This window comes from Schistocerca cancellata, chromosome 3 (assembly GCF_023864275.1).
Source record: "Schistocerca cancellata isolate TAMUIC-IGC-003103 chromosome 3, iqSchCanc2.1, whole genome shotgun sequence".
NCBI lineage: Eukaryota > Metazoa > Arthropoda > Insecta > Orthoptera > Acrididae > Schistocerca > Schistocerca cancellata.
Genome location: NC_064628.1, coordinates 834,073,240 through 834,097,835, shown reverse-complemented (window position 1 = coordinate 834,097,835; position 24,596 = coordinate 834,073,240). Strand labels below are relative to the sequence as shown.

Genomic DNA, 24,596 nt, shown 5'->3' with positions numbered 1-24,596 from the left:
ATAGTGCTAGTGGCACCACTCTTAGTTGATTGGCGTGACACTTTCATATACAACTTCTTTCGGATGTAGAACCACGCTAACCAAATTTCTTTATAGAACGAAATTTTCAAAAAAATGGTTCTGAGCGCTGTGCGACTTAACTTCTGAGGTCATCAGTCGCCTAGAACTTAGAACTAATTAAACCTAACTAACCTAAGGACATCACACACATCCATGCCCGAGGCAGGATTCGAACCTGCGACCGTAGCGGTCTCTCGGCTCCGGACTGTAGCGCCCAGAACCGCACGGCCACTCCGGCCGGCTAATGAAATTTTCACTCTACAGCGGAGTGTGCGCTGATATGAAACTTCCTGGCAGATTAAAACTGTGTGCCGGACCGAGAGGTTCGCAGGAGAGCTTCTGTGAAGTTTGGAAGGTAGGCGACGAGGTACTGGCGGAATTAAAGCTGTGAGGACGGGGCGTGAGTCGTGCTTGGGTAGCTCAGTCGGTAGAGCACTTGCCCGCGAAAGGCAAAGGTCCCGAGCTCGAGTCTCGGTCCGGCACACAGTTTTAATCTGCCAGGAAGTTTCAAATTTCTTTATGTCGCACAGCCCGTTGTTCGAGCTGCGACTTTCTTTTCCGCCATTGTTATGTCCCCGCTGGATACCGTTCTCTGCTGAGAAGAGTGCGCACGGCAGGAACGCGACAGCTAGTCGGATGTATATTGTGACGTAGCCTAGATCAAAATAGTACATGCCGTTCTACATACATTGTCTCTAATTCAGTTGTACCAAAACTGACAGACTTGTTTACATATATTGATGTGACTAATATAAACCATCATTTATTGATACTTCTGCCAGAATAATAGTGAGATTCTTCATTCTAGAGTCTTTCATATCGACGGCTGGTAGTTAAAAGGCTTTTTTTAATTCTCGCACTGTGCATACAGCTGCTGAAATATAGCTTTTCGGTACGACGGACTGTGAAACTACACACCGAACCAGCCTCGCTACGTGCCGAGACGCGAGTGTGAGCAGACTCGCGAGATCAAATAACAAGAGCTTCCAGTTAATTAAAATGAGATTTCTGTTCCTATGAAAATTTATCACCTCGTCACAAATATCACTCCGGTGATTCCATTTTTCAGTATTAAATTTATTTCGATGTCTACGTACCTTCAAATGCAAATATTTCTCCCACATAAAAATTTGAGAGAAAACGATCACAGCTGAATTTCTTACATGCTGCCGCGCGGGATCAGCCGAAGGGTCTTGGGCGCTACAGTCATGAACTGTGCGGCTGGTCCCGGTGGCGGTTCTAGTCCTCCCTCGGGCATGGGTGGGTGTGTTTGTCCTTAGGATAATTTAGGTTAAGTAGGGTGTAAGCTTAGGGACTGATGACCTTAGCAGTTAAGTCCCATGAGATTTCACACAAATTTGAATTTTTTTTTTTTTTTTTTTTTTTTTTTTTACATGCTGCAGAGCAATATCGGCTCCGTGATACGACTGTCATGAGAGAGAATTTCTCCAAAACTGTGACAGCAGCTAGAATACGCTGAAAATTTGAACGAATCCTTCAAAGAAGCGGCTCGATAAAGAAAACAACCTCCTTCATGTTGGTTTGTGCCTAGGCAGGATGGGAGGCCACCAAGGAACGAAAGCATTATCTGATTTCTACGTCCGGTACGTAACCTAGTTTTTGACATCAGGAGCTTACGTAGGAGAAGGAATCCAAGGTCATAAAAGTGTGGGGCACAGCCGTCTCACACTATCCGTTTTTTTCGATAGCCTGTGTCTGCCGTTAGATGATGGGAAGATGCCAACAGTTGTCGCATTCGCTTATCAGGCGCTTGCCCCCTAAAACCTCATTACACTTTTGCTGTTCATTAACTCACACAGAGAAGCGTAATAACACCTACGATAAAGCGGGACCGTTTGAACGCGTCACGAGGTGGAGGGGGAGGTACTGTTTGATGACAGGAGAGCATTGTAGCAACCCGCTGGATGCCGCAAGCTAACTTCGACATCGCCATTTGGCGAGATGGTATCGAAAGCTCTCCCTAAGCCCCTACCCCCTCCCTCTGACATCTGGACTCGTGCAGTCATCACTCCGATACCTCTCTGATTTATCTGGAAAACTTTCCCCTAACAGCATTTGCAATGTAGAGGTTAAATTTAACTTGTAGAGTAACGGCACGGCGTCCACTACTCTGTAGCCACTAATTCAGAGGCGAGCTGCTACATTTGTTACAGGTAGGTTCTATCAGCATGCAAGTGTCGCGTATATGCTTCGTGAGCTCAAGTGGATCGAGATAGGTGACGCTGTGGTTATAACATTGGACTCGCATTCGGTAGGACGACACTTCAAACCAGCGTCTGGCCATCCTGATTTCGGTTTTCCGTGGTTTCCCTAAATCACTCCAAGCAAATGCCGGGATGGCCAACTTCCTTCCCCATCCTTCCCAAATCCGATGGGACCGGTGACTTCACTGTTTGGTCTCTCCAAAGAATCCATCCATACTTCCATCTAAGCAGGGACGAATTCCACTGCCTTAAACGGTGTAGGCGGACACTCGGTATCATTACTGACACTGTAAATCATTATTTTGCCGCGGACAGGGTTCTTCCCTCACTTTGTTTCACTACTTGCCAGGCATAAAGATATCAAACATTTAAGACACGTTTCGCTTTATTCACTTACAAAATCGCGATGAGGGGGTTTTTTGTCGTCATACACGTCTCATAAGTATTTCCACATTTTCCAATCGAGCTGTAAATAGAAAAACGTAGAGAAAAACAAATATCAAAGGCAAAATTGATGTGAAATGTGCAAGCAAGCAACGCTCCCCTCGTAAGCGAGAAACAGGAGATAGATCGCCTGCACGTGTATGTTTTAAGTAAATAACATTGAAAGTCTATGAAGATATTCGTTCCATACACAATTAATATTATGAATAAAATATTCACATGGTTTAGTGTGCAGTGTGCGTTGTACTTTTGTAAGTATACAAACCGAACGCAAACAGCGATACTGAACGCAGTAAGTCTCTCAATGTATTTTAATAGGACGACATTATTTTGTGAGTCAGACAACACTCTTTGTACTGAAATTTTATTTGGTTAATTACATATTGTTATTTTTCTTTCGTTCACCTATCCCATCTATGTTATGTAACATACGTTAATGATATATAAAATACTGTACATCTATATTTTCTGTTTTATTGCTGCTGTGCCAATAGAAATTAAAATAAATGTGTTATCAGCAGAACAGGGACATGGAGGTAGTTGAAAAGGAGTTAAGTGGAGAGAAACATTAACGGATAGATGGCAACACGATGCACGAGAAACATAAAAAAGTTACATCAAAGAACACTGAAAATGAATTATTGGTGTGTAAAGTTGTGTAAAGTGACAGCTGTCTGTCGGAGATCGGTTTGTGACGTTTAAAAGTAATTGTTACTGAAGGTGTTTTGTGGTATGCTACACTTACTCAGAGAAAGAATGTTACGGCTTGTAAAGTCCTCTACATATATCTTGCGGGTGTACTGCAGCTAATTCCATGTGATTAACAGTCAGTAAATAATCTCCCTTTGACTTGAACTGAGTGCATGGGGTTATGTGAATGATATCGGTGTCCGAGAGCATTTAGTCCCTATCCCGCCCTATCATCATATCATAAACTGTCACACATAAATTTGATTGCCAGAAGATGCTACACTACAGCGATCAGTCATTTAAGCTTCATCAATAATTTTAATGACGAATTACGTAATATTTAAGAAAGAGGAGTCAACATATTGGATACAACTTCAGAGATTGCTCTTCATTCAACGTGTTCCTACGTCATGAGGAGACCCTGTTTACCTAGATATATCTTTGGATATCAAAAACGCTGATAGCAAAAGAGAAAAAAATAAACAGTGTCACCTGTACGTGGTTTAAAGAATTTATTTTACGTAACAAAAGAAACGTTTATTTAGAGGTAAGCTTGCAGGCGACAGTAACAGTGTATACACAGCATATTCAGTTCTACAAACAGTGTATACACAGCATATTCAGTTCTACACCACTATGGGTATTATGCTTCTGATAAGTGTAACACATGGCGATCAAATAATAAATAGTGTAGAAATTTCAAAATTGTTGGTGTTGCTGAGAATTTAATCTGGAAAAAGTGCAGTTTGGAACTCCTAAAACAGCTTATTTCAGCCAAACTGAAATGTTTTCATTTCTGTTATGATGTAGCCCAAAGAAAGTCTTCATTGCCATAAACGAAGTGTAATATATGATGCTCAGCCATGATCATATTTTAGATATTTGTTTAGGAAATTGGGGATTTTTACTGTCATTCCTCAGTACATTCATTCCCTTGTGAAATTTGTTGTAAATACTCCACTGCAATTCAAAAGGAACAGCGATGTACGTAATTGAAATACATGAAAAAATGACGTTGATTACTCCACATTTAACTTGTCTTAAGCACAAAAAGTAATGCACAGTGCTGCGGCTAAATTGTTTGATCTCTTTCTAGTCATATAAAATATCTGACAGGCACCAAAGTAAAATTTGAAGACAACCTGAAAAAAATCAACTAGGAGACAATGTTGCTTCATTTGGAGGACTGGAGAGCATTAATGAAAGAGACATTATTGGTTTTCGTACCTTTCAAATAATTCAATGTTATAATTTTAGTTAGCAGTAACTATCACATTTTGTACAGCTTGTGTAGATTTATGAAATTTAGTATGTGGATTCTTCCGAAGTAAAGATATGTAGCGAGTGAGCATTACTAACGAAGTAAAATAAAGTAAAAAGAAAGACCGACACCTAAACACATTGACCATTGGTAGGCTTATGGTGGGAGGGACAGAGAGGGAGAACTGTTTCCTGCATGCAGCCTGACTCTCTAATGGCTTCCTTGTCAGGTACCAGGTGTTGTAGGATTTACCGACTACAGCCTGTTATCCTTCGTCTGCAGTCACTGCCTCCATCTCATATGAACGAGCCCTGGATATCGAGGTGAATGTGTGTATACATCGCGCTACTGTGCTCTCTACAGATAACTGTAGTTGCAAAATCAGACAGCTCATTTCCCTAAGTTCCCATGTCCATGGGTACTGAGCGACACGACATCCGCTTTGCCTACTTTCGGGTTAAGTCCCTGGTTTCTAGTGATTAATTGCGACAGTGGAGCAGTCGAAGTGAACGCCTCCATTTTAGAACACAGAATCAACTAAAATATGGAAACAGTCACAAACTACTGATAGACGTAACATACTGTACAGATTCCGAGATGTCTTGCTGGTCGTATCTTGCGTTTGTCGTTGTTTTATCTTGACCTGAATGACGTATATTGCGTGTGGCAGTCGACAGTCTTAGGAGGTGCTGTAATGTTGTTCATGTGTCGCTAGGCGACCGTACCGTATGAAGAAGTAAATCGGAGGGGGAACCAATTAGTGGCACGAACGTTCACAAACCACAAGCTGGTCTCCAAGGTTACGTCTCCACAGAAAGGACAGATAACCAGCCAGCAATGGTGACTTATAAAACACTGAAACATCACACACTAGTGCGACTACCGCTGTCCGCTGCCGTATCAACTATCCTTCTTTAATACATGCATACACTGGTGCGAAAAATTCAGCACTCGCAAGAACAAGGTAATTTTTCTGACAGGTAAAGTGACATTAACAGAAGTACACGATAACAAATTCAGACAGTATGAAGTACACATGTCACAGTCAAGATGCCCAGACAGTCGCATCAGTGCACAGAGGACCCCTCCCAGGCGGTGGTATTTTCGCATACTAGTGTGCAAACAATCATAAAGGTGCCGAATGGCATCCTGCGATGCATTTGTCCCAAGCGGTCTGCACCTTTTGTTGAAATTCAGCGAAGATTCTTGCAGGACCTAGAGAATAAGTTGCCACTTCTTCATGTCCCATACGTGTTCGATTGGAGAGGGACTTGCTGCTCTTGTTGGTCAGAACTGTTGCTGTACAGCACGAAAAGGACGTTGCCGTTGAGTACGTGCATTGTCCTCCTGAAAAAACATACCGCATTCCTGTCGAAGAAATGGAAGTAGCACGGGGTTAACAGACTGCTGATTGCAGCGGGCTGTGGTCAATTTATCCTTCAGAAACATGAGATCTGAACGTCAGTTGTCACTGACGACCTCTTCAAACCATGAAGCCTCGAGTGGGGCCTGGGTTTTGTGGGCGAATGCACTCTGGAATAGGCAGCTGAACAGGTTTAAGAAATGCACAATCGCGTACGTGCATCACTCGCATACTATCAAACCTGTTCTCATCACTGAAGAGAACAGAGCATCATTCCACTGACCAGTCGACTCCTTCACGACACATCACGACACTGTAGGTGTCGCGCTGTCAATGACAGCCTGGCAAGAGGTACACGTGGTTTTAATCTTGCTGCACGCAGGCAGTTCCCAATGGCCCACGATGACGCAGCAGGTGCAACATGAACTCAGATTTCGTACCTGGATGATGTTCGGCCGGCAACCGCTTCTCACATATTGCGTCGATCATGGTGTGTCTGCACTACATAGACGTCCAGAACCTGGTCACGGCTGTGGTAATGTTCTGCTGAAAGCAGTGACACGCCATCTATACATTGTGCCCAACATGCGCAGCAATCCGTCCGTTTGTCCACCCAGCTTGTCCTAGGACCACAGTGTGACCTACTTTAAACCGCTGAAGCTGCTCCCTCTTCCATGGGACATGGTTGTACCCTAGGGTGAATGTTGTACGCACTGTTCACCTCTAAACGCAGCACAGTTACCGTCTGCAGGATCTAAATACCAGGTGTAGCGGTATGAAATGAGCGTTAAGATACAAATGTGTCGACAGGGAACATTTGATGTGAACCAGCCTAAATTTTTTTTGTTTGGTTGGTATGACATCTGTCAAAGATATTTAGTATACACAAAGTAATGGAACAAAGAACATCATACGTTTTCATCGTGTTAACAATGTCGAATTTTGTACCAGAAAGTGATGATTTGCGGAAAGCATTAATCTTTTGTTTTCATTTGAAAAAAAGTGCTGCAGAGTCGCATCGAATGCTTGTCGAGGCATATGGTGATCATGCTCTACCAGGAGCAACATGCAAAAGATTGTTTCAACGGTTCAGAAATAATGATTTTGATGTAAGAAATGAAGAACGTGGAAGACCACCAAAAAAGGTTGAAGACGCCGAATTGCAAGCAATATTGGATGAAGATGATACCTTGAGTCAGAAGCAAATGGAAGCAAGGCTAAATGTTGCGCAACAAAAAATTTCTGATCGTTTGAAAGCTATGGGAAGGATCCAAAAGCGTGGAAAATGGGTGCCACATGAATTGAATGAAAGACAGATGGAAAACCGAAAAATCATTTGTCAAATTTTCCTTCAAAGACATGAAAGAAAATCAGTTTTGCATAGAATTGTTACTGGCGATGAAAAATGGATTTATTTTAAGAATCCTAAACGGGAAAAATAATGGGTTAATCCGGGACAACCATCAACATCGACTGCAAAACGAGATCGATTCGGTAAGAACACAGTGCTCTGTGTTTGGTGGCATCAGAAAGGTGTGGTGTATCATGAGCTTCTAAAACGTGGTGAAACTGTGAATACTGATCGCTACAGACAACAAATGATTAATTTGAACTATGCATTGATCGAAAAAACACCAGAATGGGCCAGAAGACTTGGCAAAGTAATTTTTTTACACGACAATGCACCTGCACACAAAGCAAAATTGGTTCAGTATACAATCAAAACACCTGGCTGGAAGCTGCTACACCACCCGCCGTATTCACCAGACTTGGCCCTTTCTGACTACCATTTGTTTTCATCAATGGGACACGCATTGGCTAAGGAACACTTCGATTCCTACGAAGAAGTGGAAAGTTGAGTGTCTGATGTGTTTGCTTCAAAAGACGAACATTTCTATTGGCGTGGTGTCCACAAATTGCCAGAAAGGTGGTCAAAGCGTATAGAAAGCAATGGTCAGTACTTTGAATAAAATGTTTTTTACTTTTCAATTCAAAATTAGTGTTTCATTTTCACAAAGAAACGCACATTTCATACAGGTAAACCTGCTATAGGAGACACAGACAAGCCTTCGCCGCGCCTTGAAGGTGCTGCGTTTTTTCTAGCGTTGTATTTACATTTTCAATTTCTTTGCTTTATTTTTAACATCCCAGTAAAAGCTACTCTCAGTATTGAATGTTGGGCTCCATAAGGTTCCCTTCATAATAGAAATCTGCCAAGGACAGTACTTCTACTTATGGCATGTATCGGTTAGAAAAATGCACCGATGATGACTGATGTCAGCAGAAATCGATTTGCAATAAGATAAATAAATTATGTTTCCGCGACTGGTTGCTACATTCTTTATAGTTTTAGCCTCACTGTTGCTCATCAAAAGTATCTGCTTGGGTACTGCTTAAAAGCTTTTTCCGTGGTCGCGCCTTCCGCGGCAGTGATGATTCGGATCTAGGGTCATTCGATGATCATTGATATTTGTAAAATACCGATGATGAGAACTTAAGCGTCGAAGTTTCAGTATCGATACTGAAGTCTAAAACATCGTAAAATCTATGTAAAATAATTTAACATGCTACTTTTTACCACTGTCAAAAATTATTTTTGTTGTTTAAACTAATCTTTTTCTGAATATGTCAGAGCAACAGATTTTTGAACCGTCAAATGCGCCCTTGGCTGTGGAAGGTGGGGGGGGGGGGGGCTGGGCAAGTGGTCAGAGATAGTGTAGTATTCACAGCTACAGCGAACGATACATAGAAGTAGTATTTCATATTCAGGGTCTAAAAAACACTCTTCAACCAACACTGAATTATGATTTTCGGAAGTAGTATCGGGACACACATTCAAGAGCACGATGGAAAATCAGTTTGAAGTTACTAAGAGCTACTTACAAAATAATATCCAGAATGTGAGCAGTTTAACGCTGACGATAGGTATTTGCAATATTATGAAAAGGATAGAGTGCTAGTAACTATAAAGATAACACGTTGGGTTGAAGACAAGCACGACGAAAAGACTGTTGCATATAAACATTCGGCGAAAGCCTTTTTCAGAAAGAAGACACAGACACATTCACACAAGTTAGCACACCTCACGTATACGTGACCTCTGCTTCCGTCCAGTCCGACCAGAAGGTATACTGGCTGGAGCGGCGGGAGGTATCGGTCATGTGTACGTGAGGCTTGCTTGCCTGTAAGAATGTGTTTCTTTTCAGAAGAAGGCTTTGGCCGAAAGTTTATATGTAAAAATATTTTCTTCATGCCTGTCAGCAGCTCATCGTTCTCTCTTTCATAATATTGTCGATATTTCAACCACGACTTTTCATTGTGCGATAGGTATTTCGACAGACAAAGCAGTGTAGAAATTTTTTGAGGATTACCGCTCATTACATTGATGGCGATCAAATGGAAAAGGCTATTGTTAGTATCTACGCCATGATCACACAAAATTAAGTATGTCTGCTACATGTCATTACAGACTTGTAACAAATGGGGAATAGATACCAGTAAAATACTGGCGGTGCCGAATTGTCAGGGAACACATGTCGTTTAAAGGAGTAGAAATGGCCTACTGTAGCGAATGACAAACTGCCTGAGTTGACTGCGGCTTCGAACAGGACTATGATGTGGATTAAACGAAGTTTAATGGCAAGTAATGAGCAAAGAAAAGACCTGAAACTAATTCAAGAAATATCCACTAAAGGAAATTCATCGATAAATATGGTCTAAAGAATTTTGCAGATGCGTCCAGAGATTAATAATATTGATTTTCATGCTAAATCACGACATATACTAACAACCGCACGTAGGCCCAGTAGATGAAGTAATGTCAATAACTTCAATGATGGGAAAAAATCGCAGCACCAGGAAGGATGTGTAGGACCTAAAAACAACTTGGTAGGCGTTTTCCTACATCTTAACAGTGATTTCTATCCAAATTACGTCCTGCACGCTTAACAGTGGCACTTTTAGCGCCACTATGAGGATGAAAAACAGATTTCCTTTACACACGCGCTGTAAATGTCGTGAGCGTTAGTTACCTTTGAGACTGGACGTGGTGAGTTGATGTTAGTAAAAACGCCTTCAAGGCGACAAAGACGCCGTTATCAACACCTCACTGAGTTTGGAAAAAATGGTTCAAATGGTTCTGAGCACTATGGGACTCAGCCGGCCGGAGTGGCCGTGCGGTTCTAGACGCTACAGTCTGGAACCGGACGACCGCTACGGTCGCAGGTTCGAATCCTGTCTCGGGCATGGATGTGTGTGATGTCCTTAGGTTAGGTAGGTTTAATTAGTTCTAAGTTCTAGGCGACTGATGACCTCAGAAGTTAAGTCGCATAGTGCTCAGAGCCACTATGCGACTCAACTTCTGAGGTCATTAGTCCCCTAGAACTTAGAACTAGTTAAACCTATCTAACCTAAGGACATCGCCCACATCCATGTCCGAGGCAGGATTCGAACCTGCGACCGTAGCGGTCTCGCGGTTCCAGATTGCAGCGCCTAGAACCGCACGGCCACACGGCCGGCCACTGAGTTTGAACGAGATGGTGTAATTGGGCTACGACAGGGTGGATGTTCCATGTGCAATACTGCCGGAATACTTGGGAGGTATGTAGCCACCGTTCATGACAGTTGCCAGTGGTGGTCACGATTGTACGGTCGCTAGAACACCGTGCACTAGACGCCCGCCTGGCACTACCAAGAGGGAAGACCATCGTGAACGGCGTATGGCTTTGTAAGATAGCAGCGGTTGGCACCACAGTGACACAACTTTTACAAATCTGTTACTTCAAGGACAGCTCCGAACCACACGTCCTGTAGCGCCTTTTATGAAATCGGAGATGTGAAGCGAGAGTCCAGTGGAGTTCAGGATGGAGATCTGATGTGTTTTCTGACGATAGCTGACTAGGCCTCGGTGCCACCGATGGACGTGTGCCGATTACAAGTAGGCAGTCGAGGACTTGCACTCAGCCTCACTGTCACCTAGATTTATGGTCTCGGGTGCTATTCCCTTTGACACCAGGAGCACTCTCGTGATTGTCCAATGCAGCCTGACTGCAAAATTGACCAGTTGGGCTGTCATTCATAAACAGAATTCCAGTGGTGTTTACCATCAGGATGACGCTCCTCCACGTATCGCTGTTGTAACCCAACATGCGCTACAGCCTGTCAACATACTGCATTGACCTCCGCGTTCACCAGATGTGGCTCCATTCATCGGATGACAACTCCAAAATGGCTCTGAGCACAATGAGGCTTAACTTCTAAGGTCATCAGTCCCCTAGAACTTAGAACTACTTAAACCTAACTAACCTAAGGACACCACACACATCCATGACCGAGGCAGGATTCGAACCTGCGACCGTAGCGGTCGCGCGGTTCCAGACAGTAGCGCCTAGAACCGCTCGGCCACCCCGACCAGCTGACAACTCCAGATTTATCCACAAACAGCGTCAACCATCCTTGTTCTGACCGACCAAGTGCAACAGGCATGGAACGCCACGGAAAGAACTGGCATCCGGCACCTGCGCAACAGGTTTCGTCGTAACTGCCGTCTGCTTCACATCTGCTGTGCAGCGAGCTACCTCAATTTAAGTATTAACTGTATTTTTCTTACTTTTCACTTCTTCTTCCGTGTGTTTTTGCTTTTAGGAAGCTTTAATTTTCGGGTACTAGTAATACTGTTCCATAGATTTCGTGTTTGTTTTGAATACAGTCCAGAGCCAGGTAGTTCTTATTTTCATTGTTTTCAACAAGAAGTTTAGTCAGCTATCAGCCACCTTTACTGAATTAGCAGTCTAGTTAAAAGTTGATTAACTCTCTACAGCAAATTGTTGATTTCTCAGCATGGATAGGATGTGTGACTACTGTGTACGGACGCAGGAGGAGCTGGCCACTGTTCGCGAACAGCTGAACGTGTTGATGGCCGCGGTCAGCCGTCTTCAGGCTCCCTCCTCGGGGTGTAGCGGCAGTGGGGAGTCTGGTGTGTCCCATGGTACACCCCAGGTGATACATGCTTCACCCGCGGTCCCTGCTGTCGAGACATCGCGGGTACCGAGCACGGTTGCGCCACCCTCTTCCCAAGGGGAGTGGCGGGTTCAGTGCGTTCGCGGCGCACGAGGCGGAGGATCAATGTGGAGGCTCGCCGTGTGGCATTACCCGCTCTGCCTGTGAGTGGACATGTGGCCGCTCCTTCAGCAAGGTCCGAGCAGGCACACGGCGGGAGGGGTTTATTAGTGATTGGGAGCTCCAATGTTAGGCGGGTGATGGAGCCCCTTAGGGAAATAGCGGAAAGATCGGAGAAGAAGGCCAGTGTTCACTCTGTCTGCTTGCCGGGGGTCTCATCCGAGATGTGGAGGAGGCCCTGCCGGCGGCGATAGAGAGCACTGGGTGCACCGGACTGCACCAATGACTCCTGCCGTCTGGGTTCAGAGGTCATCCTCAGTTCATACAGGCGGCTGGCGGAGTTGGTGCAGGCGGAAAGCCTAGCTCGCGGGGTGGAATCTGAGCTAACTATTTGTAGTGTCGTTCCCAGAACCGATCGCGGTCCTCTGGTTTGGAGCCGAGTGGAAGGCTTAAACCAGAGGCTCACACGTTTCTACGGAGATCTGGGGTGCAAATTTCTCGACCTCCGCTATCGGGTGGAGAAATGTAGGGTCCCTCTGAATAGGTCAGGCGTGCACTACACGCAAGAAGCGGCTACAAGGGTAGCGGACTATGTGTGGAGTGCACATGTGGGTTTTTTAGGTTAGAGAATTCCCTCCCTAGGCCCGATAAGACACCTCCTGAAACGCGACAAGTTGGTAGTAGGCAAAACGCAACAGGGAATAACACTATTAATTTGGTAATAGTAAACTACAGGAGCGTCTATAGAAAGGTCCCAGAACTGGTCTCATTAATAAACGGTCACAATGCCCACACAGTACTAGGGACGGAAAGTTGGCTGAAACCAGATGTAAACAGTAATGAAATTCTAAACTCAGATTGGAATGAATACCGCAGAGACGGGCTGGACAGTGAAGGGGGAGGCGTGTTTGTAGCGATAAAAAGTGCAATAGTATCGAAGGAAATTGATGGAGATCCGAGATGTAAAATATTTTGGGTGAAGGTCACGGTTAAAGCAGGCTCAGACATGGTAATTGGATGTCTCTATAGGCCCCCTGGCTCAGCATCTGTTGTGGCTGAGCACCTGAAGGAAAATTTGGAAAATATTTCGAGTAGATATCCCGACTATATTATAGTTATGGGTGGAGATTTTAATTTGCCGGATATAGACTGGGAGACTCAAACGTTTATAACGGGTGGCAGGGACAAAGAATCCAGTGAAATTTTTTCAAGTGCATTATCTGAAAACTACCTTGAGCAGTTAAACAGAGAACCGACTCGTAGCGGTAACATATTAGACCTTCTGGTGACAAACAGACCCAAACTATTTGAAACAGGTAACGCAGAACAGGGAATCAGCGATCATAAAACGGTTACTGAATCGATGATTTCAGCCATAAATAGAGATATTAAAAAAGGTAAGAAGACTTTTCTGTTTAGGAAAAGTGACAAAAAACAGATTTCAGAGTACTTGATGGCTCAACACAAAAGTTTTGTCTCACGTACACATAGCGTTGAGGATCAGTGGACAAAGTTCAAGACCATCGTACAATATGCATTACATGAGTATGTGCCAAGCAAGATCGTAAGAGATGGAAAAGAGCCACCGTGGTACAACAACCGAATTAGAAAACTGCTGCGGAAGCAATGGGAACTTCACAGCAAACATAAACATAGCCAAAGCCTTGCAGACAAACAAAAATTACGCGAAGCGAAATGTAGTGTGAGGAGTACTTTGCGAGAGGCGTTCAATGAATTCGAAAGTAAAGTTCTATGTACTGACTTGGCAGAAAATCCTAAGAAATTTCGGTCTTATGTCAAAGCCGGCCGGAGGGGCCGTGCGGTTCTAGGCGCTACAGTCTAGAACCGAGCGACCGCTTCGGTCGCAGGTTCGAATCCCGTCTCGGGCATGGATGTGTGTGATGTCCTTATGCTAGTTAGGTTTAATTAGTTCTAAGTTCTAGGCGACTGATGACCTCAGAAGTTAAGTTGCATAGTGCTCAGAGCCATTTGAACCTTTATAGACCTATATCTCTAACGTCGATCAGTTGTAGAATTTGGAACACGTATTATAGTCGAGTATAATGACTTTTCTGGAGACTAGAAATCTACTCTGAAGGAATCAGCATGGGTTTCGAAAAAGACGGTCATGTGAAACCCAGCTCGCGCTATTCGTCCACGAGACACAGAGGGCCATAGACACGGGTTCCCAGGTAGATGCCGTGTTTCTTGACTTCCGCAAGGGGTTCGATACAGTTCCCCACAGTCGTTTAAAGAACAAAGTAAGAGCATATGGACTATCAGACCAATTGTGTGATTGGATTGAAGAGTTCCTATGTGACAGAACGCAGCATGTCATTCTCAGTGGAGAGAAGTCTTCCGAGGTAAGAGTTATTTCAGGTGTGCCGCGGTGGAGTGTCGTAGGACCGTTGCTATTCACAATATGCATAAATGACCTTTTGGATAACATCGGAAGTTCACTGAGGCTTTTTGCGGATAATGCTGTAGTATATCGAGAGGTTGTAACAATGGAAAATTGTACTGAAATGCAGGACGATCTTCAACAAAGTCACAGATGGTGCAGGGAATGGCAATCGAATCTCAATGTAGACAAGTGTAATGTGCTGCGAATACATAGAAAGAAAGATCCTTTATCATATAGCTACAATATAGCAGGTCAGCATCCGGAAGCAGTTAATTCCATAAATTATCTGGGAGTATAAAATGGAATGATCATACAAAGTTGATCGTCGGTAAAGCAGATGCCAGACTGAGATTCGTTGGAAGAATCCTAAGGAAATGCAATCCGAAAACATAGGAAGTAGGTTACAGTACGATTTTCGCCCACTGCCTGAATATTGCTCACCAGTGTGTGATCCGTACCAGATAGGGTTGATAGAAGAGATGGAGAAGATCCAAAGGAGAGCAGCGCCCTTCGTTACAGGATCATTTAGTAATCGCGAAAGCGTGACGGAGATGATAGATAAACTCCAGTGGAAGACTCTGCAGGAGAGACGCTCAGTAGCTCGGTACGGGCTTTTGTTGAAATTTCGAGAACATACCTTCACCGAGGAATCAAGCAGTATATTGCACTCTCCTACGTACATCTCGCGAAGAGACCATGAGGATAAAATCAGAGATATTAGAGCCCACACAGAGGCATACCGACAATCTTTCTTTCCACGAACAATACGAGACTGGAATAGAAGGGAGAACCGATAGAGGTACTCAAAGTATCCCCCGCCACACACCGTCAGGTGGCTTGCGCAGTATGGATGTAGATGTATATGTAGAGAACACAATGCATGCACTTTTGAACAGTTGCAGTCAACATTCTGGAGGTTATACCGGTTACTAATGTAGCAGCATATCACATTTTCATTTGCTTATCCCGCTCTTATCTGTGATCATGCAATATTAATCACTTACATATGCTACCTAGACAAACATATTCCAGAAATTTCATTACTCTACATTAGTTTTTGGTGTTGTGATTTTTTTTCTGTGACTCTAGAATGTTGAATGTCAAAATATATGGCATGCTGTCGGAGGGAATCTGAAAAGTAATATGATATGAGAAATCAAAGAGCGCTATCAGTTGAATGTGTTAACATATTAACCAAATCAACGTTTCTCCATCCCAGATTCAATAACATGATGATTTAACATGTTCGAAGGGAGTGAAAACCATCAGTGATTTACTTGTTGCCGCTGAGCCGACTGCCAGTGAGGGTGGAAAACACAGTGAAACAGAGAAACCAAATTCTGGATTGAACAGTTGTTATCTGAAAGATTGCCTTCTACCAACGTAAACAGCATTCATAATAAGTATGGAACCATAAATAGGCACTATCTACCCAAAGCTAAAAGAAACTGCCGTGATCTATTTGAGCAGTATTATTGACATATTCGGCTTCTGCACAAGCGTCCCAAAAGCAGGATATGACGAGAACAATGCAATACACTGAAGGGGAAACGTCCCTCAAAAATGTTATTGTTGTGTACATAGTTCCGCGTAATCAGCGCGTAAACAACTTCCCCAATAGAGCGCGCCCCGCTAAGCACAACAGTGCAGGCGCAGAGTTCGTCCATCTCCGCACTACGAGATGGCGCTGTCTTAGAGACGGACCAAATTCTGCTTCCGCCGATCCGCGTATTAATATGTAACGCAGCCAATGAGATTGCTGCTAACGCAGAACCTTTTCTCCTCGCAGATCACACTCGCGCAGTGATACCTGAATGCTCGAGGTATTATAACGAGTGTACAGACCTGCGATTAGTCAGTCCGCATTAGTCTGCATTAGTCTATAGTCAAGTTTCAGTCTGCGCCTAATAAGATTATCATATTCCTGTACACAGTCATGAAGGGAAATGTATTGACACTTTGTCAAGTATCAGAGATATGTGAGAATAAGATTAACGTACCAAGACCAAAGGAACTTCAGATTGTCAGTTGTAAATAGCATCCAGAACTAAGTTAGGTTATTTTTATGCTTGTTATTATATTAATAGATGTGTGTGAAAGTTAATCAAGTTCTGTTTAACGTTGGTGGCCGTCTATCTGCTACTCTAAGCGTGCAAGTGGCATTTCTATCGTCTGACCTAACGGCAGAAGATAAACACGCCACAATAAGACCACGAGACATATTGCTGACACTCGCCTACTTCATTAGAGCGACAAGTCAAATAACCTGTTGGTGTGTGTACCGAAGGTCTTACAGTACGCACACCACAGTTATTTTGACAGTCAACAGACAAAAAGTTGTAGAATACGTAAAGATAATTATTTCTGTGTTTATTGATTAAGAAATATGTAAGATGTATTTGCGCTCGTATATTGCTTTTCACACCACTTTAAAGGTATTTTTATATGTTCATCCTTGTGACTGGAGGTCTGGTGGACCGGGGCTTTTCACTTGTGTAAGGAAATTAAACTCCTACACCCGCCCTTGTGATGTCATTTACTGTATGACTATCAGTTTCTCTGCTTCAGTGCAACATCTTCAGGCTTTAGCTGATGCAAAGGGGGTTAACACCGTCCATATACATGAAGCATCAGTGGCCAACATCTACAACTAGTTTTCGCAGGCTAACTGTAACAGCGATGTTGGAGAGCCAACATCGCGGTTACAGGTAGTCTGCGAAAACTAGTTGTAGATGTTGGCCACTGATGCCCATGGACAGTGTTAACCCCCTCTGCACCAGCTAAAGCGTGAAGCACCAAAGCTGGTAGCCCTACGCAGATAACATCATGTTTCGGGGCCGATTAATTTTGTCCGTCGATGTTTAGAGGTGGATTAAATCCTAATCAGTAAGGTTTACATGAGAATATCACATATCCCAAAAAGGACCTCGAATATTACATCACTAGGTGACTTAGCCGTGGCGAGCTAGCGCCGGTCTTATTTTGTTCATGTATCGTTGAGATCAATTGTGGCTGAGCTAAGCTATTGTACGTATATATTGTGTGTAACCTGTTCGTATATGAAAATGTGTCCTTAAATATTACGGATCGGCAACGGCATTGCTTCAGTGGATACGCCGGATCCCGTGAGATCACCGAAGTTAAGCGCTGGCGGGCGTGGTCGACACCTGGATGGGTGACCATCCAGGCCGCCATACGCTGTTGCCATCTTTAGGTGTGCACTCAACCTCGTGATGCCAATTGAGGAGCTACTCGACCGAATATTAGCGGCTTCGGTCAAGAATACCATCACAACGACCGGGAGAGCGGTGTGCTGACCCCACGCCCCTCCTATCCGCATCCTCCACTGAGGATGACACGGCGCTCGGGGGGTCCCGGTAGGCCACTCGTGGCCTGACGTCGGAGTGCTTTTTTTTAATATTACGGATTGGCAACTGGCTAAACGTTAAGCTGCATAGCATCCGCTGAGTTCGTTGTGCAGCTCTTCCTAGTAAATTTTTGTATTAACACGTCTGAGCACGTGAACATTTATTTTTAAAGATCAGTGTTCCTGCTGGAGTTTTTTTATTTAAGCGGTTCTATCATGTTATGTAATTGGATCTTATGTTGGCATTAGTGTTCAAGTAGTGTTCAAGTCATTAAGTCAGCCTTTACTGGCAATTCCTTTATTATATGTATTTTGAGCGAAATCCTATAGGGGAGTTTGAATTTCTGAAGTTTATCAGTAATTATGTTTTCTTAATAAGGGACTGTTTTTTTTATTACTGAGTACGTTGGGTTTCTAACTGTATTGGCAAAGCTTTATCTAGTGGCTCGTCAACAATTTGTAATTGTTAAATTCCTTAAAAGGCGTAAGGTCAATAAACTGTCTTATTGTAAATTGTGACTGCCAACCATGATTCCATCCCGCTTCCTCTTTTACGGTATTTAAGATGTGTTGTGTAAGTGTGGTACGATTAAGGGAACCATGTAACAGTGACTATGAGAGTTGCTTGACATTGCTTCAAGTGTCGCCTCGCATTTTATCGCCTCACACTTCACCCCTTCCTAGCACCATTCCCATCTCGTAGTAGTTAAATGACGTCATGACTGTCATCACCCAGCCTGACGATCTCCAGAATTGTGGGTTTGACGTATCTCTAGCTTCTATTATTTTTAAATGTTGCCCCCTTCATACCTGCACTTCACTCGAGTCCACTACGAGTGTCTTACTGTTTCTGTGTATTTTTGCAGATGTAAGTCATACACGTAACAAGTTAGTTTGAAATTGCATCTGGCACTCCAGAGATATTTTTGTGCACGGCATTCAGAAATTCCGGTTACAGATTTCTAAGACTTGTAGATAGGAGTGAGTACATAATATTTTGAATAGGATCCCATGTTCGAAAACTTTCCGTTTCCACTCTATGACGGTTTCAGTTCAGGTGTTTAAACTCATTGACTTCTTCTAGAGGAACTAAATTAGGCATGACACAGTACAATTATCAGGTCACAATTCGAAAGGAAACTTAAAGAAAATTCCATTTATCACTTAAGCACATTCCTTTCTATCAACACTTAAACATTGTTTATTTACATTATACCAAAACAAAACGAAATCCAGCATACCGAATATACAGAACAGAACTGATGCCTTACAACAGGCCGGCCAGAGTGGCCGAGCGGTTCTAGGCGCTTCAGTCCGGAACCGCGCGACTGCTACGGTCGCAGGTTCGAATCCTGCCTCGGGCATGGATGTGTCTGATGTCCTTAGGTTAGTTAGGTTTAATTAGTTCTACGTTCCAGGGGACTGATGACCTCAACAGTTAAGTCCCATAGTGCTCAGAGCCATTTTGAGCCTTACAACAGCGGCTCAATGTGGCGACTACGAACATTGTTACAGACATCGTACCTATGAAGCACGTTGTGCTACACACTCTGCATCCCACCTAGTGTCTCTCCAGTTTCTAGTGCAGCAGCCATAACTCGTGTCAGAAGATCTTCCTCTGTGTCTACCGGAGTCTCGTAAATTAAACTTTCCATACGACCCCAGAAGAATTAGTCCACAGGAGTTAAATCTGGCGATCGTGGCCACGCGGTTGGACCACCTCGTCTTATCCATCTTTCACAATATCGTCCGTTGTGATATCTTCGAAACTCAGGTGAGAAGTGAGGTGGTATACGATCATCCTGAAGCCACATTTCCCAAAGGACATTGACTGCCACAGCTTCCAAGAACGGAAGATCAAGGATGCAGGACAAGTTAGCTTCAGTGGAAAGAGGTGTGGCCCAATCACATGACCGACAAGAATACCTGCCAACAAATCAATACCAAACTGGTGCTAAAAGGCCTGAACAGATGTGGCACTAGGGTTTCCGTCTGCCCAGGCACTGCTATTTCGCGAATTCAGAAAGCTGTCCCTAGTAAACTTACATTCATCTGTGGACGTAACTCGTCGTGGAAACAGAGGTGCGTCAATGCAGTGGTGCAGGAACAACATGCAGCAGGCGACGAGTTGTAAAAAATTGACTAGACCCATAGCGTGTACCCTTTGTAGGTGTTACGGACGTAAGTGTTGCTCACGCAGAACGTCCCAGACGAGCTCTAACTCTGCCTACGAGAATTCATGAAATAACTTACAGGGTACTAGAGATAGCCGTAGGGAGCGTAAACTGTAGTGAAATTTATTCAATAAATATAATCGTTAAAGACAATGGATAAAAATGGCACTCCCACGCGATGTTAGTTACTTGTTATATACATCCTTTGAATAATTTTCTATGCCTAAATAATATAGAATGAGTCACTTCACAAAATATTTATATGTGATGTGTGATTAATTTCAACATTAATGAATTTGTTTTTCAGTCGTATTCATGCATCTACACTCAAAACTAGGTTTCTCATTCTTTACTTTTATTTCCATTAATTTTTTTTTACAAGTTACCGATTTCTAAATATAAATTCGTTTGTGAAATAGATGATGTTGCCCAGAAAAAATGATTTCTTTTTTTTTTAAATTTGAAACTTACTACGCTACCTGTCAGACATTTTGTATTATTGGGAAAATGCTTATAGTTTCCCCTATTCCTCTCAATTTGTGATGGATTATTCATGAAGAATTTCATTACCGAATATAATACGGAGTTCCTCTAGTGTTTTCCTGATATTTTCAATATCACTTTTGCAATGTGTAGTTGGAGTCAGCTTAAACACATACTGCTCATCACGTCTCTCAAGCGCCTTTCAGTGTGGACGGAAAGCTGCGGTTTACTTCCGTTTAAAATCAAATTGATTGTTAAAGCAAAATTTTGCATGGCTATTTAATACAACAGTCCCTAAATAGACTAGTGCGTTATTTGTGTTTCGATATGTGTCAGCAGTGACAGAAAAACACGAAGAATAATCTGGTACTACAGTTGCGACTGAGTAGTGCTGTTGCATTGCAGTAACAACACCGTGGGCGTGGTCAGAAAGCATCTGAAAATCTTGTAAGGGTGCAGCAGGGGAAGTTGTGCTGAGAAATAATCGTTCACAAAAAAATTCGATAAACTGCTCGTTTTACAGTTATTAAACACTGCAGATCTCCTTTCAGATCGTCGCTCGAGCAAAGTCAAGCAGCTTGCCAAAGACAGTGTCACCAAACGTCTTACATTTCGTTTTCTCAAACAGAACAATCATAGCATTTGCTTACCTAACTCGGATTTAGCACCCGAAAGGAACACATTTTAGCCGGCCGGGGTGGCCGAGTGGTTCTAGGCGCTACAGTCTGGAACCGCGCGACCGCTACGGTCACAGGTTCGAATACTGCCTCGAGTATGGATGTGTGTGAGGTCATTAGGTTAGTTAGGTTTAAGTAGTTCTAAGTTCTAGGGGACTGATGACCTCAGAAGTTAAGTCCCATAGTGCTCAGAGCCTTTCGAATCATTTTTAGAACACCTTTTAACTGGTAGTGAGCATCTGACAAGTCGTAACTCGCTGAGCCATATATGTATGTATGTGCATTACTACATTTTACATTAAGTCGTGGCAAGCCGCATTATAGCAGTCAGAAGTAACACAAGTAAAAATAGAAGGAAATTTATCTGTGTTATGACGAGAGACTGACCTGTAACCTAATTAGATGGAAGAATATAAAGCCATTGCTAAACAATAATTTTGTGTGCAACCAGAATTTTTAGAAATGATAAGTACGGGTAGAGTTGGTTTCAACTGAAAAAGTTGATACTCCTTCGGCCACTTGTGTTCTTCGGTGCTCTAGTTCTTTGAGCGACGGTTTTTTTTTCTAGGCCTACTCCGGCCGCTGTCAGAGGTTGTCCTTCAGTAATATGTGGCCGGTGCCACTCCGTTACTGGCGTGTGTTGCAGTTATCCGCAGCGACGCAACTTCCTTGCAAAGGTCAAGTACAGGCTCGGTTTACTTTAAGACGATCCGCTATTTGAGTGGGCTCCTGGTTGTTTATCTGATTGGTTGATTTGAATAAAATGCACGTCTCCAGAATGAAATTTCACTCTACAGTGGAGTGTGCACCGAAATTTGGATCGTAGGAGGCGAGGTATTACGGGAGTAGGGCTGTGAGGACGGGTCCTGAGTCGTACTTTAATAACTCAATTAATCGAGCACTTGCCCATGAAGTGAAAAGGTCCGAGATTCGACACCCCGTTTGGGTCATAGTTTTACCCAATTTAACTCCATCTTGAGCTCAGCATCGTGGGAAAACAGCATGGCCGGCCGGAGTGGCCGTGCGGTTATAGGCGCTACAGTCTGGAACCGCGTGACCCCTACGGTCGCAGGTTCGAATCCTGCCTCGGGCATGGATGTGTGTGATGTCCTTAGGTTAGTTAGGTTTAAGTAGTTCTAAGTTCTAGGGGACTGATGACCACAGTAGTTAAGTCCCATAGTGCTCAGAGCCATTTGAACCATTTGAAAACAACATGTCGATGAACTGTATTAATAGTGTACCAACCGCGGTTAGTTTGATACTGTATTATTAGGCAACCAGTTTCGAGGTTCCAGTCACGTCATCTTCAGACCTGTCGCATGAATGACACCTAGTACCTTTCGTGCATATATAAGACAAACCACCGATATTCGTAACTGGTTCTGTAGATATCAAAATTTCGCACATTCTCGTGAAGTTTGGATGTCTACGGAACCATGTACGAATATCTATCGGTTGTTTGCCTTATATACGCACGAGAGCTACTTCGTGTCATTCATGCGACAGACCTGAAGATGACGCGAACGGAACGTCGAAAATTCTTGCTCAACAAAACAATATCGAAAGAACGGCTGTTGATACATTACAGCTTTACCCTGTCAAGAGGTTTCAACATGAACGTAATTATTCCCCAGAGCTAGTACTGAACTGTCGTTCTGACTATATGACCTCAGTCCTGGCCTGTTATGTTGTTTACGTTCGGTGATTTTGAATGGATGAACCAGATCATTGATCACCCTTTCTGCACAAATAAATGTTATTCCGTATTTTTTAGTCTGGATAACTTGTTTGTACTGGTCAGAAAATTGTAAAAACAGCTTCCAAACAGCCGTTATTTTTATAGCTTTTTATTTAGGGTTGGTAGTATGAACGACAAAAAGAATCCAGTTGTACATGACAAGAAAACAATATCTGCACCTGGTTGCCTGTTATATACCTGTATAACTGCATGTTGTTTGTCATTCGTACTACAGTCTCTGAAGATAATTCTGTTCAGGAATCGACACTAGTAGCCTAAATAAAAAGACATAAAAATAACGGCTGTTGGAATACTGTTTGTACAAATCATCGACCAGCCGCTGTCCCACACACCTTAATCACAAGATGGAGTTACGTTTGCTGGTCACAGAATAGTCCCCAAAAGTGCTGTTCAGGATACAAGCCACTGCTGTGTGTTCTATTTCACTAAACCAATGGTAATGGAAAATGGTTTCTTTTAATAATTCTAGGAACTCATCAGAATATCCTAAGTACAATCGAACAAGAACCAACAGGAAACTTTTTTCCAGGGGACCACAGGATACAACATCTCTTTCAGCTGAATCACGTAGACATTATTCACCACATAATATCGATATCTGTGAGGCATAAAACATTGACTTGCCTGAACAATGTAATACATACATAACAGACATACTCGGTGAGCACAGTCTAATCGGCATAAGAGTTTAGTTGCTGCTATTTTACCTGGTAGCACAGGCGACTTGACATCTAGTAGCACCCCACTTACCTGTTGACGCTGTCCAATTAACGTACAACTGCGCTTGTTGACACACTCAAGTTATTGTGGGTACTGCGCAGCTTACCTTGAGGCACAGTCCAGCTGATGTTCAGTTGCAGTGTACGCGCTTTCTTGTCATGCACCATGGGATGCACTTGCAGATTCGTCACCAGTGCTACAGGCTCTGAAACAAACAGGCACCACGTGTTAAAGTTTACCACGGCGAAATACAGTATACAGCTTTAAATTATCTTACATATTCCATTAAATTTTGGTACTACTCCGGCTCGTCAGTGCGAAGGGGGAGATTGGAGGGGATGTAGTGGCTTAAGTTTTACATTTCGGTGTTGAGTATTGTGTCTCACGGCGTTGCAACAAAGAGTTTCAATGTTTTCAATGTATGGATATATCTCAAAACATTTGTTGTGCCTCCGAACAGAAAAATGGTTCAAATGGCTCTGAGCACTATGGGACTTAACATCTATGGTCATCAGTCCCCTAGAACTTAACTTCGTCCACAAAATTGCTCTACGCTTAATTTTTACTTATTACGCATGGTCTCCTTCGAAATAGTCTCCTCCATTATTGACACACCGCTCTCAATGCCGATTCCACTCGCGGAAGCAGTCTGGTTACGACGCCTGCTGGATCGCGCCAAGCGCAGACTCCAGAACTACTTAAACCTAACTAACCTAAGGACAGCACACAACACCCAGTCATCACTCTCCGAACAGGCTCCTATCACCATAGAGGTGCTACATTGCCTACTCATTGAAAAGTTTATACACCGAGTGATATGGCATAGATCACAGTCCATGTGGTCTGTTATCA

The 24,596-nt window shown here is 43.3% G+C and overlaps 1 protein-coding gene across 1 annotated transcript in view; it reads right to left on the bottom strand.

The window, feature by feature from the left end:
• Positions 1–24,596, bottom strand: part of LOC126176598 (uncharacterized) — a 290,206-nt gene that overhangs the window by 121,926 nt on the left and 143,684 nt on the right. The window contains exon 4 of the mRNA XM_049923759.1: positions 23,851–23,949. Coding sequence (XP_049779716.1) covers positions 23,851–23,949 — 99 coding nt within the window. The remainder of the gene's footprint in view (positions 1–23,850; positions 23,950–24,596) is intronic.